At 48.4% G+C, this 12,500-nt stretch overlaps 1 protein-coding gene across 1 annotated transcript in view; it reads right to left on the bottom strand.

Moving 5' to 3' along the window:
• Nucleotides 1-9,035, bottom strand: part of FBN3 (fibrillin 3) — a 191,650-nt gene extending 182,615 nt beyond the window's left edge. The window contains exon 1 of the mRNA XM_067554076.1: nucleotides 8,850-9,035. Within this exon, the coding sequence (XP_067410177.1) occupies nucleotides 8,850-9,019 (170 nt within the window). The 5' untranslated portion in view covers nucleotides 9,020-9,035. The remainder of the gene's footprint in view (nucleotides 1-8,849) is intronic.
• Between the last annotated feature and the right edge of the window lie 3,465 nt (nucleotides 9,036-12,500).

Raw genomic sequence — 12,500 nt, 5'->3', positions numbered from 1 at the left:
GATGTCTGGGGAACGGTGAGCCCCCGTCACAGCCAGGCACCAGTTCCTAACCAATATGGGAGTCTTATTCCTTTTTTGCATGTATATGATTGCACTTTGTAAGGTGATTAGACACTGCAGGTTTTCCCCTTCCCAGGTGATTAAAGTAACTCTGGTTTGACCGTCATGCCAGGCCACATCCCAAAGTAAGGTAGGCTGTGTCTGGCCAACCTCGTGTATGCAAACATTGGGAGCCAGACCCCCAGAATCATAAGATTAGTTTTAAAATGAGGAGATTTTTTAAAAATAATCCATGAAAGGTGCTTTTTGTCTGCGTTCTGTCTTTTCACATTTTGGGGATCATGTATTCAAGTTTTTCTCTACACCGACTGAAATCATTTTAAAATGATCTTAGAAAGCTCGAGATTCTGCTGTTTGCACAGGTCTCCAGGGGCCGGCGCTTTCATAAAAATGCTAAATATCACAAGACTGATGATAAAATCACCAGAGCTGGTAACATGGCGTATGGAAGGGATCCACTGATGGACTCTCCTGTGGCTTAAGGTTTGGTCTTCGTCTGAATGAAGCCAACGGAAGCTCTGCCATTGACTTCAATGGAGCAGGATCAGCCATGAATCATTAAACTTTTGACACTATCTTGCAGGCTTCGCCTCCTGACCCATCATGTTGCCTTTGTGTACGATGATTTTTTTAAGCTCAGGGGTCCAGAGTCTTGGTTCTGCTAAGGCCACTTTGTGCCGTTTACATGTTACATGCACATGGGCCTTGAACCGGCCTGTGTTCCAGAGGTACAGGGCTGGCAAAGACGGTGTAAGCATCGCTCCTACCAGCCGCCTACACCAGTGTAGGATGGGTGTTGGAGTGATCTGGGGGCCTGATGGAGAGGAGCCCTGCTATGCCCAATCTCTGTTAGCGCCACGACCCCTCCTGCTCTGCCCTGGGCTGGGGTCAACCAGCCCAAAATCAAAAAGCTGCAACCAGCTTTCTTTGGCTGCCCCTCCCCCACACATTGGCGTGTGCTGGGCCGTGGGACAGAAGCAGGGTCAGGAGGTCTAGCCACAGTGGGTGGCCCTCGTTGCATTTTCATTCTGCAGCCCAGTCACTCACTGTCCTTCCTTCTCTGCGGAGACTCAGAAGATGCCACAGAATTTGTATAGGCAGCAGTTTGTGAACTCCCCGGCTTCCTGGGGCTACCTCCGGGGGGGTCCAAGCTGCGCTGTGCTGCTCCCCTTGCACTGCTGTGTGCTGCCTCTGAGTGCCATTGGAACATGCCAGCTTGGCCAGTGACCCCAGCCACTGGTTCTCTCCAGTCACTATCTTGGCACTCTGGTACCCTTCTCTAAAGAACCCTTCTTCCCTCCTCAGTCAGAACGAATCCAGGGCTCTGAGAAATGCTTTTTCTCTCCAAATGTCCCCTTCTCTTCCCTGACTGCAGAGCACATTTAGTAACTAATAGACATGGCATAATTAATAGTTTTCAAATTAAGGCTGTAGCCGATCCTTCATTCTGATAGGTGAAAATAAGCATCTGTTAACTCACAGGAAATACCATTTCCAGTGCAGGGCTCAGCTGGGCTGCAGACGCTCTAATGACCCTTTCCTCCCCCCTTGTTAAACACATTCTTGCTGTTGAAAACCATTAAATAGTTCATTAACGTAATAATCCTTTTAAGATCCTGCATCGCAAATGGATTTGCCAACTGCTGCTCCTTAAGGAGTTAGTCATATTAAATTGTCTTCTATTGTCTTTCATTTTATGAGATTGTCCTGATTTGGGAATGACTTGTGGCTACCTCTTGCTTTCTTAGCCATTATTGTACAGTAATTTGTGAATCACGGGCTCATTTATGTTGCTGAGTCTCTCCTTGTGTGAAAGGAAAGTTGCGAAGCAGAGTCCTGAGGGGGACAGAGCACGATACTGCATTTCCAGGAGAAATATAAGTCGTGTCCTCTCCTATATTTCTGCAGCCATGTCCCCTATTCCCTAATCAGCCCTGACTGCTCTGGGGGAGCTGTTCTTAGTTATTCCCTGTTGCCTATAAAACTAGGGATTGAGAACTAGCATGGGTCACGGTGGGAATTATAAGAGACGTTTCTTACATTAAATCCTGTGACACAGAAGAGTTCTGTGTATTTCTACTGGCACTAATTTACTGAGTGCACAGCATAAAGTGACTTGATACTAAGGGAGATCAGATCAGCTTCCCAGGGACCCAGACTGCAGCCATGCCACCTTGTGATGTGTAACCCCATCACAGCACACAAACTCAGAGCTTCTGGGCTGTGTCAGGGCTTTTGCGGAAGACCTCCAAGAGAAAGTCATTGTGCTGGGGAGGAAATAGAGGTGGCTGGGGAGTCAGTAGGCAGAGCTCTTCCCTCTGCATGAACATGTGTGGAGGGCTTTCCGAAAGAGCCTAGGGGAGATAGGCACCTAAAAAGCTAATGGGTGTTGGGCACCTGACTCCTCCTAGAGCTTTTGGAAGTCCCATCCTGCAGCTAACAATCCATCGAGCAGTTACGGGAGGTACTGTTCTTCCAATGAGGTGCAGTCCTGGGGTCCTGACCACTTGTGGTCATTAACAATCCCATGGCACTTTTCAGAGGAAGTGGGGTAGAAGCTCAGTATCATGTCCAAATTCCAACTCAGAAGAGTCAGAGATGGAGAAGACCTATTACGTTATCTAGTCCCTCTCCCTGCCAATCCAGGAGAAAAGTAATTACATCCTGTCTCCCTAAATTCCACCTACACCTGCATTTGGATCAGGCATGGTGCTTCCCTTTCTGTCCTGTACTGTCACTGTATACTGTTACCCTTGTTGTGTTCCACCCTAGAGGTGGCAGCATTTCAGTAATGGATGAAGTAACCGCTGTGAACAGTGTGTTAACTTTACAAAACGCTTTGCAATCCTTCAGGATGGAAGGTGAGACATGTAATGTAAAAGGGGAAAATATTTTTATAAAATTCAAACAAGCAAAAATGGTTAGAGTGATCTGATGGTGCAGGTCTAGCACGGGTCAAAAATCTTCCATTGATGGAATTGTTTTCTTTAAAAAAGTGGTTTTTTTCCCCCCACAAAATTATTGCTTTCCATGAAAAATTCTGAAATTTCATCAAAAAACCAAAGGCTTGAAAACTGAAATATTTTTGGCTGAAAACAAAATATTTTGTTTTGGAGATGTTGCTGTAGTGTCCCCATTGAGGTTGTAAGTCAGTTTCCTCATATCCCCGCACTCCTTAATGGCTGGGCTCCACAGCAGAACTACATCTCCCATGATGCACCATGGCCAGGGATTCATATGAGGTACTGCTTCTCCTCTCCAAGACAGTAGTCTGCGGTGCATCATGGGAGATGCAGTCTGACCAGGGTGGCTGGCCTATAAAGGAGACTGGGAGCAGCAGGCACCTGAACTACGACTCCCATGCTGTACCATAGCTGAATCCAAATATTTCAGTTTTCAGTCACAAATCTGTAGTATTCAAATTTTTGCAAAAAAACCAAAATTTTGTGCATTTTCTCAATTTTCCAACCAGCCCTGGGTAGGAGACTTCTATAAAAGGTGCATAAAAGGTGACCAACCTGATTGCCTTCTATGATGAGATGACTGGCTCTGTGGATGTGGGGAAAGTGGTGGATGTGATATACTTTGACTTTAGCAAAGCTTTAGATACAGTCTTCTACAGTATTCTTGCCATCAAGTTAAAGAAGTATGGGTTGGATGAATGGACTCTAAGGTGGACAGAGAGCTGGCTAGATCACTGGGCTTAATGGGTAGTGGTCAATGTCTGAATGTATAGTTGGCAGCCGATATCAAGCAGAGTGTCCCAGGGATCAGTGCTGGGTCTGGTTTTGTTCAACATCCTCATTAATGATCTGGAGGATGGGGTGGATTGCACCCTCAGCAAGTTTGCAGTGTGTGAGTAAAGAGTGACCTAGACAAATTGGAGGATTGGGCCAAAAGAAACCTGATGAGGTTCAACAAGGACAAGTGCAGAGTCCTGCACTTAGGATGGAAGAATCCCATGCACAGCTACAGACTGGGGACTGCCTGGCTAAGCAGCCATTCGGCAGAAAAGGACCTGGGGGTTACAGTGGACAAGTAGCTATATATGAGTCAACAGTGTGCCCTTGTTGATAAGAAGGCTAACGGCATATCAGGCTGCATTAATAGGAGCACTGCCAGCAGATCGAGGGGAGTGATTATTCCCCTCTATTTGGCCATGTCTGGAGTATTGTGTCCAGTTTTGTCCCCCCTCCCCCTCCCCAACTACAGAAAGGATCTGGACAAATTGGAGAGTCCAGCGGAAGGCCACAAAAATTATTAGGGGGCTGGAGCACATGACTTATGAGGAGAGCCTGAGGGAACTGGGCTTATCTAGTCTGCAGATGAGAAGAGTGAGGGGGGATTTGATAGCAGCCTTCAACTACCTGAAAGGGGGTTGCAGGGAGGATGGAGCTAGGCTGTTCTCAGTGGTGGCAGTTGACAGAACAAGGAGCAATGGTCTCAAGTTGCAGTGGGGAAGGTCGAGTTTGGATATTAGGAAAAAGTTTTTCACTAGGAGGATGAAGCACTGGGATGGGTTACCTAGGGAGGTGGTGGATTCTCCATCCTTAGAGGTTTTTAAGTTGTGGCTTGACAAAGCCCTGGCTGGGCTGATTTAGTTGGGATTGGTCCTGCTTTGAGCAGGGGGTTGGACTAGATGAGGTCTCTTTCAACCCTACCCTCTATGAGTCTATGAAAAGGAGAGCGTAAACAGAATGGGACTATTTAGGACCCGGTCCTACACACTTTCTTGTGTTACAGGGATTACTAACGTGAGTAAAGTTACACGTGTGGAAGCGTTTCAGGATCAGACCTTGGTCTGGCAAGCAGAGGAGTGAGAGAATACATGATGCAAGGACGTATAAGAGTAAATGGTATAGAACAGGCCACTTGCATGTCCTATTTTACTCTGTCCCATAAAAACACCCAAAGACTCTCAAATGTCTGTTCCCTTGCTCTAAAGGCCGGTCTGCATGCACGGGCACACCAAAGTAACTAAACTAAATAACTTTCCATTTGTTCCTTTTGTTGTTTCGGTGCAGGTTTGTGTGTAAACTGGTCCTCACAGTGCGAAGAGTTACAAAGGGATCTCACTAAACTGGGTGACTGGGCAACAAAATGGCAGATGAAAATCAGTGCTGATAAATGCAAAGTAATGCACATTGGAAAACATAATCCCAACTACACATACAAACTGATGGGATCTAAATTAGCTGTTACTGTTCAAGAAAAAGATATTGGAGTCATTGTGGCTAGTTCCACTCAGTGTGCAGCGGCAGTCAAAAAAGCTACCAGAATGTTAGGAACCATTAGGAAATGGATAGATAATAAGAAAGAAAACATCATAAGGCCTCTATATTAATCCATGGTATGCTCACATCTTGAATACTTGGTGCAGTTCTGGTCACCCCATCTCAAAAAAGATGTATTAGAATTGGAAAAGGTACAGAGAAGGACAACAAAAATGATTAAGGGTATGAACAGTTCTGTATGAGAATGGGACTTTTCAGCTTGGAAAAGAGAGGAGTAAGGGGGGATATTACAGAGGTCTAAATATCATGATTGGTGTGGAGAAAGTGACTAAGGAACTGTTATTCACTGCTTCACAAGAACCAGGGGTCATCAGATGAAATGAATAGGCAGAAGTTTAAAACAAACAAAAGAAGTACTTCTTCACACAACACACAGTCGACCTTTGGAACTCATTGGTAGGGGATGTTGTAAAGGCTATAACTGTAAATGAATTTTAAAAAGAACTAGATCAGTTCATGGAGGATGGGTCCATCAATAGCTATTAGCCAAGATGGTCAGGGATACAACCCCATGCTCTGGGTGTCCCTAGCTTCTGACTGCCAGAAATTGAGAGTTGGCAAAAGGGCATGGATCACTCGATGGTTGCCTTGTTCTGTTCATTCCCTCTGAAGCACCTGGTATTGGCCACTGTTAGAAGACAGGATTCTGGGCTAAATGGACCATTGGTCTGACCTGGTATGGCCAGTTTAATGTTCTTATATTATCAATATGACTCAGAACTAGACTGGATTCTTCTGAATAAGAATAGCTTCTGCAGTTAGAAATGGCAACAGCTATCAATCCTGATGCTTCAGGGTATACATTGATCAAAAGCTGGGGTCAGGAAGAGATTTCTCCCCATGCTGTAGTGTTGTACAATTGTCCGGTATAGAATGAAGATGTTGGGGGTTGTCCGGTATAGAATGAAGATGTTATGAGAAATCAGGAAGAGGTCATTGTTGGTGATAGGACATTGGATTAGATGATCTGTTTTGGTACAGTCCTAGTTTACCTATACACTACCATAGAGTGGTACTGCAAACCATTTGCCAGACCCAATGAGATGATGATTTCCAGTCGATTCCTGATCTCAGACAGTTTTATAGTTATGCTTCTGATGAAACTGTCAGAGACAAATGAGCTTAAAGACTTAGACGGCCAGAGAGCTGGAAATTCTGAAGGAGAACTGTGACTTTGGAACAAGACACTTGATTTGGGTCACTGGAAGCAGTGTGGAAACTGCTTTAGGGAAGAGGTTCTGTGGTTTGCCAAAATGCTTTTTACATTGTATTCTGCACCGAGATTCCAGCATTTGTAACAAGACATTCCTCAGTCTGAGTGCCTTCATTTACAGTGCCACAGGCTTTTCTAAACAGACCTGGCATTTACCCCAACCAGGCCCTCTCTCTTCCTACAGGGAGAGTTTCAAAGGCTGTAAGTAAAATCAAGTAGAAACCCACAGAGATGGCCGTGTGGCCCAGTGCTTCCAGCAAGGGGCTGGGAGCCAGGAACCCTCAGTTTGTCCCTGCTACTACTTCAAACTCACCGTGTGCCCTGAATAGTTAACACAACTGAAAAACATGCACCATTTTGTTTATTTTAATGCTTGCAAACGACAATGACAGAGAGCCCCTCCAGTGCGTGGGGCACTTACAGTGAGTCACATTTGAAAAAGCCTCCAGGTGACTTGGAGTCTAAGGTCCATTTTCAAGAATTACTTGGGAGCCAAAGTCTCATTGCAAGTCAGTGGGATTTAGGCTTCTAAAATCACTTTTGAAAACGGGCCCTCAGCTCCTAAATTACCATGGTGCTTTTGAACATTTTGCCCTACTTCAATCCATGAGCACATGTGCCTTCCCTCCATGGGGGCCATGAGGCTGGGGGATGTTATTGAAGTCCCCTGAGATCACAGGATGAAGGCAAAAGACAAACTTGTCTCACTACAGCATGTTGCTTCCTCACTCTCAGGTACAACACAGTGCTCGGTGAAATGCTGAGTTAGATGCTAATGCTGCAGTTAGTGTGACAGCAAACCCAGCCCCCAGCTCTGGGTTCAGTAATCCTTCGTGCATAGCCCTGGGCATTCAGATCGGTGTTACTGAGGGGCTCTGGCCTAGGAATTCACGCTACCTTCCTCCTTTCCAAAAATGGCCCTACACTCTCTACCTTCTCCCTGCTCCCCTGTCAGTGATTGGCAGCACGTCGGGATGAACAAATTATCTGAAGGAGGCACTTGAAAATGACTGAAGGGAGCACGACAAGGCCGCGTGAGCGCTTCTAGGGGTGGAGACCACTCCTGTCCTACCGTGGCAATGAGCAACTCAGAGCTGCCTTTGGTGGCTCGCTTTTAAAGACTGACCCTACTCCAGATGCAGCCTCCATGGTCGCTGTCCACCTTTTCAGATTCACAGAGTTTAGCCACAGATGTCTCAACGCTAGGAATGGGTACAGCCAAACCCAGGGCCCTGCCCTGGCTGTCGGTCATCAGCTGCCATTGCCAGGCTCTGTGCTCCAGCTCCAGGGCAATGGCTGCACGTGTGACCGTGTGGGTGCTGAGGGTACAGCCTTCAGAAAAAGTGACTCCATGAGAGAAGCGCCCCCAGGCAAGTGTGGGAGGAACATTGCCTTTGGGGTGGCCCGGGGCTGCTCCGATTCCGCACACCGGAACAGGAAAGTTTCCCAAGAACTACAGAGAAGCAGACTCAAAATACACTGGAGTCCAAGCAGGGACGGTGAGAGGTGCCAGGCTGACAATCCAGCTACAGCGTGGGCAGCAGCGCAAACTCCCCATACGGTGCCCTGCCACCCCTCACTTGGGGGCACCCCCTCCCTGGCTGCCAGAGGGTTCAGTTTTCAGGCCCACTTGATCATTGAATGAGTCTGCTAATCAGAGCCCAGGGAGGTGGGTCCCTGTCCACTGAGAACTGGACCCAGAACCACCAACTGACCGCACAAGGCCACCACACCAGTCCAGCCATCAGACAATAAGGCCTTTTAGACACGCAGGCCCAGGTCTGGATTTGCATTGGAGAGCTGGACATGACAAGCTCTCTGCCCTTTTCTCTGAGCGCTCCAGCATCCCCGCGCAAAGCTGGAACACGGAAAACTCTAACTGTAATATCTGTGGTGTCTTTCTGCATGCAGAATGTAACTAGCTTTTCATCAGGATCTCATTCCCCGGCCCTGCTGCTGGGACACTCTGACCCAAGGGAACGCAGCTGAGCGTTCACTTCCCCTCGCCTGATTCCTGTGCCCTTCTCAGGTTTGCTGCAGCATTGGGAGACTGGGCTAACCAACTGGGCTCTCTCTGTGCTCCTCAGACACTGAATTCTCCTGGGGAATCAGCTTTTTCTCCTCATGTGAGCTTTGGAAAAAGCTGCAGAGCAGGATTTTTGCTGACCTCACACACAATATAGAAAAGGCAGTTTTAAAAGCAGGTCTGGTCTTCAGACTCTATGGTCTACATTCATAACCCAAGTTCTGTACCATAAAAAAGAAATGAACATTAAACATACCCTCGTAAAGCGTCTTGGCCTCTTCTTCTCACTCTATTTGCTGGCTGTCTCTCCTCATAGCCTGCAAATCTGTCTGTCTGCAAGTCCCCTTCGTATTGGCCTTCGGCTTGTTCCATGTACAAAAGCGCTGTACATCCTAGCATGAACTTGGCCAGCCATAATACCCCCATGGTGGCAAGGGTTCCTTGATTCCCTCTGCTGCCCTGAAAGCCTCTTCCAGCTGGAGGGTCCCCGCTGCCCCGGTGGAGGATGGGCTGTGGCAGCAAACCCTGAATGCCAAGCTGCCGTCCTGACGGTTCCCTTCTGAGGCTAGAAGCAGAGACAGGACAGAGGAGACACAAGTGTTCTTAAGGGCTTTCACATTTTTAAAATGATGGTTCACCCCAGGCCCCACCTCCCCAGCATGAACAGAGTGAGGTCATAAAATCACATTGACTTTGGCTCCCTGTGCAGAATCCAGCTAACAAGCTCACACACTCATTCCGCACAAAGGCATTGCCAAAGAATTCCTTTCCCAAGAGTTGGGAACTGACAGAGGCTGCTCCCTCTGGATCTCTATGGAGTGGAGTCGCTTTCTTCCCTCCACTCTGTTCTTCTAGCCCAGCATATGCTTCCAGAGCACTTGGAAACATAAAGGGCAACCAATTATTGCATTCAGTGTAATTGCAGACGTGCCCTGGGTTTTGAATCCTGCTGGCCTGCGATACCCTGAATGCAGCTCCAAGAAGCAGGGCTATGGGGCTGAAGGTAGGGCAAGGGTGACAGGGCCGAGCGTTTGATAGGGGAGGCCTGGAGGAAGTCCGCATGACTTAGTGGGCAAAGCTGAGAGCGGGGTGGGGGAGGCGATTGTTATGCCAGTGCTGGGGGCAGTCGTAGCAGGCCCTGGGTGCCCCTTGGCACCAGATATTTGTCTACTGCAGGGGATAGCTCAGGGGTGGGTACAACGTGCCTTGGGATCTGCCAACAGGACTTCCCCCAGGACAGGAGGCCAGTGTCGTCAGATCATCTGCCCTCAATCCAGGGCCGGCTGCCTGGCATCACTGTCACAACCTGTGCTGAGGCCTGCGGGAGCCAGAAGACGCGGCCCGTCCCCAGATACAGCGCATGGCCCCGGGTCCCAGGGACCGGCTGCTACAGTCACTTCTCTGTGTGTCACTTTTAGTGGAGGAGACAGGAGGCTGCCTGCCGGGGGGAGTTCACACGGTGACAGAGACTCAGCCGCACTCGCTGGGGCGCTCACGTGTGGGGAGGGATTTGGCTCGTGTTACTAGGGCTTGTGGCATGGGGGAGGCAGGAGAAGGGATTCAGCTCATGTCACTGTGGGCTGTGGTCTGGGGGAGGAATTTGGCTTGTGTCATCCCAGCCCATGGAGCCCACAGAGATCTGCAATATGGCTTTATTTCAGAGTCCGAGGTGCTGCGCACACCCCGTCCCTCTAGCATCAAGCCTGCAGTGGACTCCCCGGGGACCGGTCGTCATGGTCTTAAAGGGTCTGAGGCAAAGGGGGTGAGGCGAGCAGGCCCCGGCAGCGGGAGTGTGGCCATCAACAGTCTGGGGGCGAGGGTTGAAGAAGGGGAGAAAGGCGCAGAGCCTGCTCCGGGGGGGAGGGCTGTGGGCAAAGGGCAGTGTGGGTACCAGGTCTAGGGCCTGGCCTCAGGGATGAAGGTGGAGGTCTGGGTGTGTGACGGGGAGCACAGCCCTGGGCTTGGGCTGAGGCAGCGCACCATGGGCTAAGGGTGCATGTGGTGGAAGGCGGGGTCGGGGTGGCCATGGGGCTGGTCTGATATAGGCAGGCAAAGTATTGTACATTTTATATATTTTATCACAGTCCTGACCCATCTCCCCTCCCCCACCTTCCCCTTATTCCTTCCTCAACCCCGCTTCCCTATTCCCTGACCCCCCCAACCCTACACGGGCATGTGCAGCCAGTCTCTGCTACCCACCCCCTCTCTCCAGAGCACTGGAACCATGAGCCAGTCCCTGGGAGAGCCTTGGCTTCTAGCCCTCCTGGGAAGAGGCGGGCCAGAGAGCATCTTTCACCCCAAGACCGCTCCCACAGGTTCCCGCTCTCCCCCAAAATAAAAATGACTGCTCCTGCAGGGAGAGGCAGAGCCCTGAGGCCGGGCCCCTGAGCCTCCCCTAAACGTCCCCCATGCTGTCCTACAGAAGCACTTTCCAATTCCAGCCCAGCTCCAAAGCAGGCAAAAAGCAGCACAGACAAGGCAGAAAATGTGTTCAAACCATTCAAAAACTCACAGCTCCAGAGCAGTGCCCCTGTTCAGAATCTCCCCGCTCTTGGGGACATACTTTTTCAGGCTCTAATATCTCAAATGCAGTGAATGAAAAAGACAGAGAGTGGGAAGGAGCAAACAGGGCTGAGAGCAGAGGCAAAGGAAGAGACAAAGAAACTGCCGTCCCCGCAGTGCCTTGCAAAACTGCTACTTTGCTATACAGGTCTGTCTGCTGAAGGCAAGGATATGATTATCCCCAGCTAGACAAAAGGGGGGTAGTTTTTAGAGCTTTCAAAGTAACACACACATGGAAAAGTGGTCACAGAAGGCAAAGAGTTTTATACACTAGGAGGTTTCCAAGCTCTCATGCAGAGATTTCAGTTGAAGAGATGATAGATGCACCCCTTTAACCACAGTGAAATTATATTTCACAACAATGATCAATACACAGGCACGTACCCTCGAAAGCGTTAACACTACAGTCCTGCTAAAAGAGCATGGAAAAGCCATTTACACCATCAGAAGAGAGTTAAAAAAAGCTAAAAAATTATCTGCAGCTCTGAGAAATTCCACCAAACGCCCTTTGTAAGAAATCAACATTGAAAAAGAAAAAAGAAAAAAAAAGAGAGAGAATCAATCATTAAATCTGAGCTAAAACAGATTGGCAGATCTGAGGGGAGCAGGAAAGACATTTCAATTCGTGGCATTAAATGTCAGAATTAAACTGAGGGAAAAATGCAACAACAACAAAAATTACAAAAAAGGCAGTCAATTGCAAAGTAGTTTTGAGATAAAGAGAAAGAAATCAGCCCTTAGCCACTTATACAGGTCTGGATTTAGTCTGAATCTCTTTAAATACCTTTAGGTCCTGGATCTGGTGATGTGCCCAGAGCTCTTTTGTTTAGTGGAGATCTGGGCAGAAAAGAAGGGAATAAAACCCTCACCCCTGAAGGAAAGAAAAAAGGTACAGCCTAATCCAGATTGGAGAGGGGGAGGGCCTTGTTGCTGGAGAAGGGGTGCAGGAGGAGTGGGAGGGCCAGGAGAACAACCCTACCGCATTCTTGAGCCAAAAGTTTTTCACTTCAAGGAGGGGTTGGGGGGGGGGGGGGAGAGGTTGGGTTTAGGAAGAGACATTTGAATGCAGACATGATTATCACCTAACCATTTCTTGTGTGCCGAGGACCCGTTGGGTTCACTTCATTGCTGAACACACTCGGTTCAGCTCCTGGACTGGCTGTGGGTCCAACTTTAGGCAGGAGCAGAAGAAAGCAGAAGAAAATTAATAACAGTGAGCTCACATCAAAAGACGGAGGGAAAAAGAATCCACTCTCTGTTTGGGGGTGATTTCTTGCTTCTTTTTTTGAAAAAAAGTTCCCCATATTAAAGTGAGTGAAAGAAGAAAGATTTTTAAAAAGAAAGA

Source organism: Emydura macquarii, unplaced genomic scaffold (assembly GCF_026122565.2).
Source record: "Emydura macquarii macquarii isolate MOO-44397 ecotype Brisbane River unplaced genomic scaffold, CSIRO-AGI_Emac_v2 contig_306, whole genome shotgun sequence".
In the NCBI taxonomy this organism is placed as follows: Eukaryota; Metazoa; Chordata; order Testudines; family Chelidae; genus Emydura; species Emydura macquarii.
Note: the sequence above shows the minus strand (reverse complement) of the source record. Positions and strands in the feature narration are given on the sequence as shown.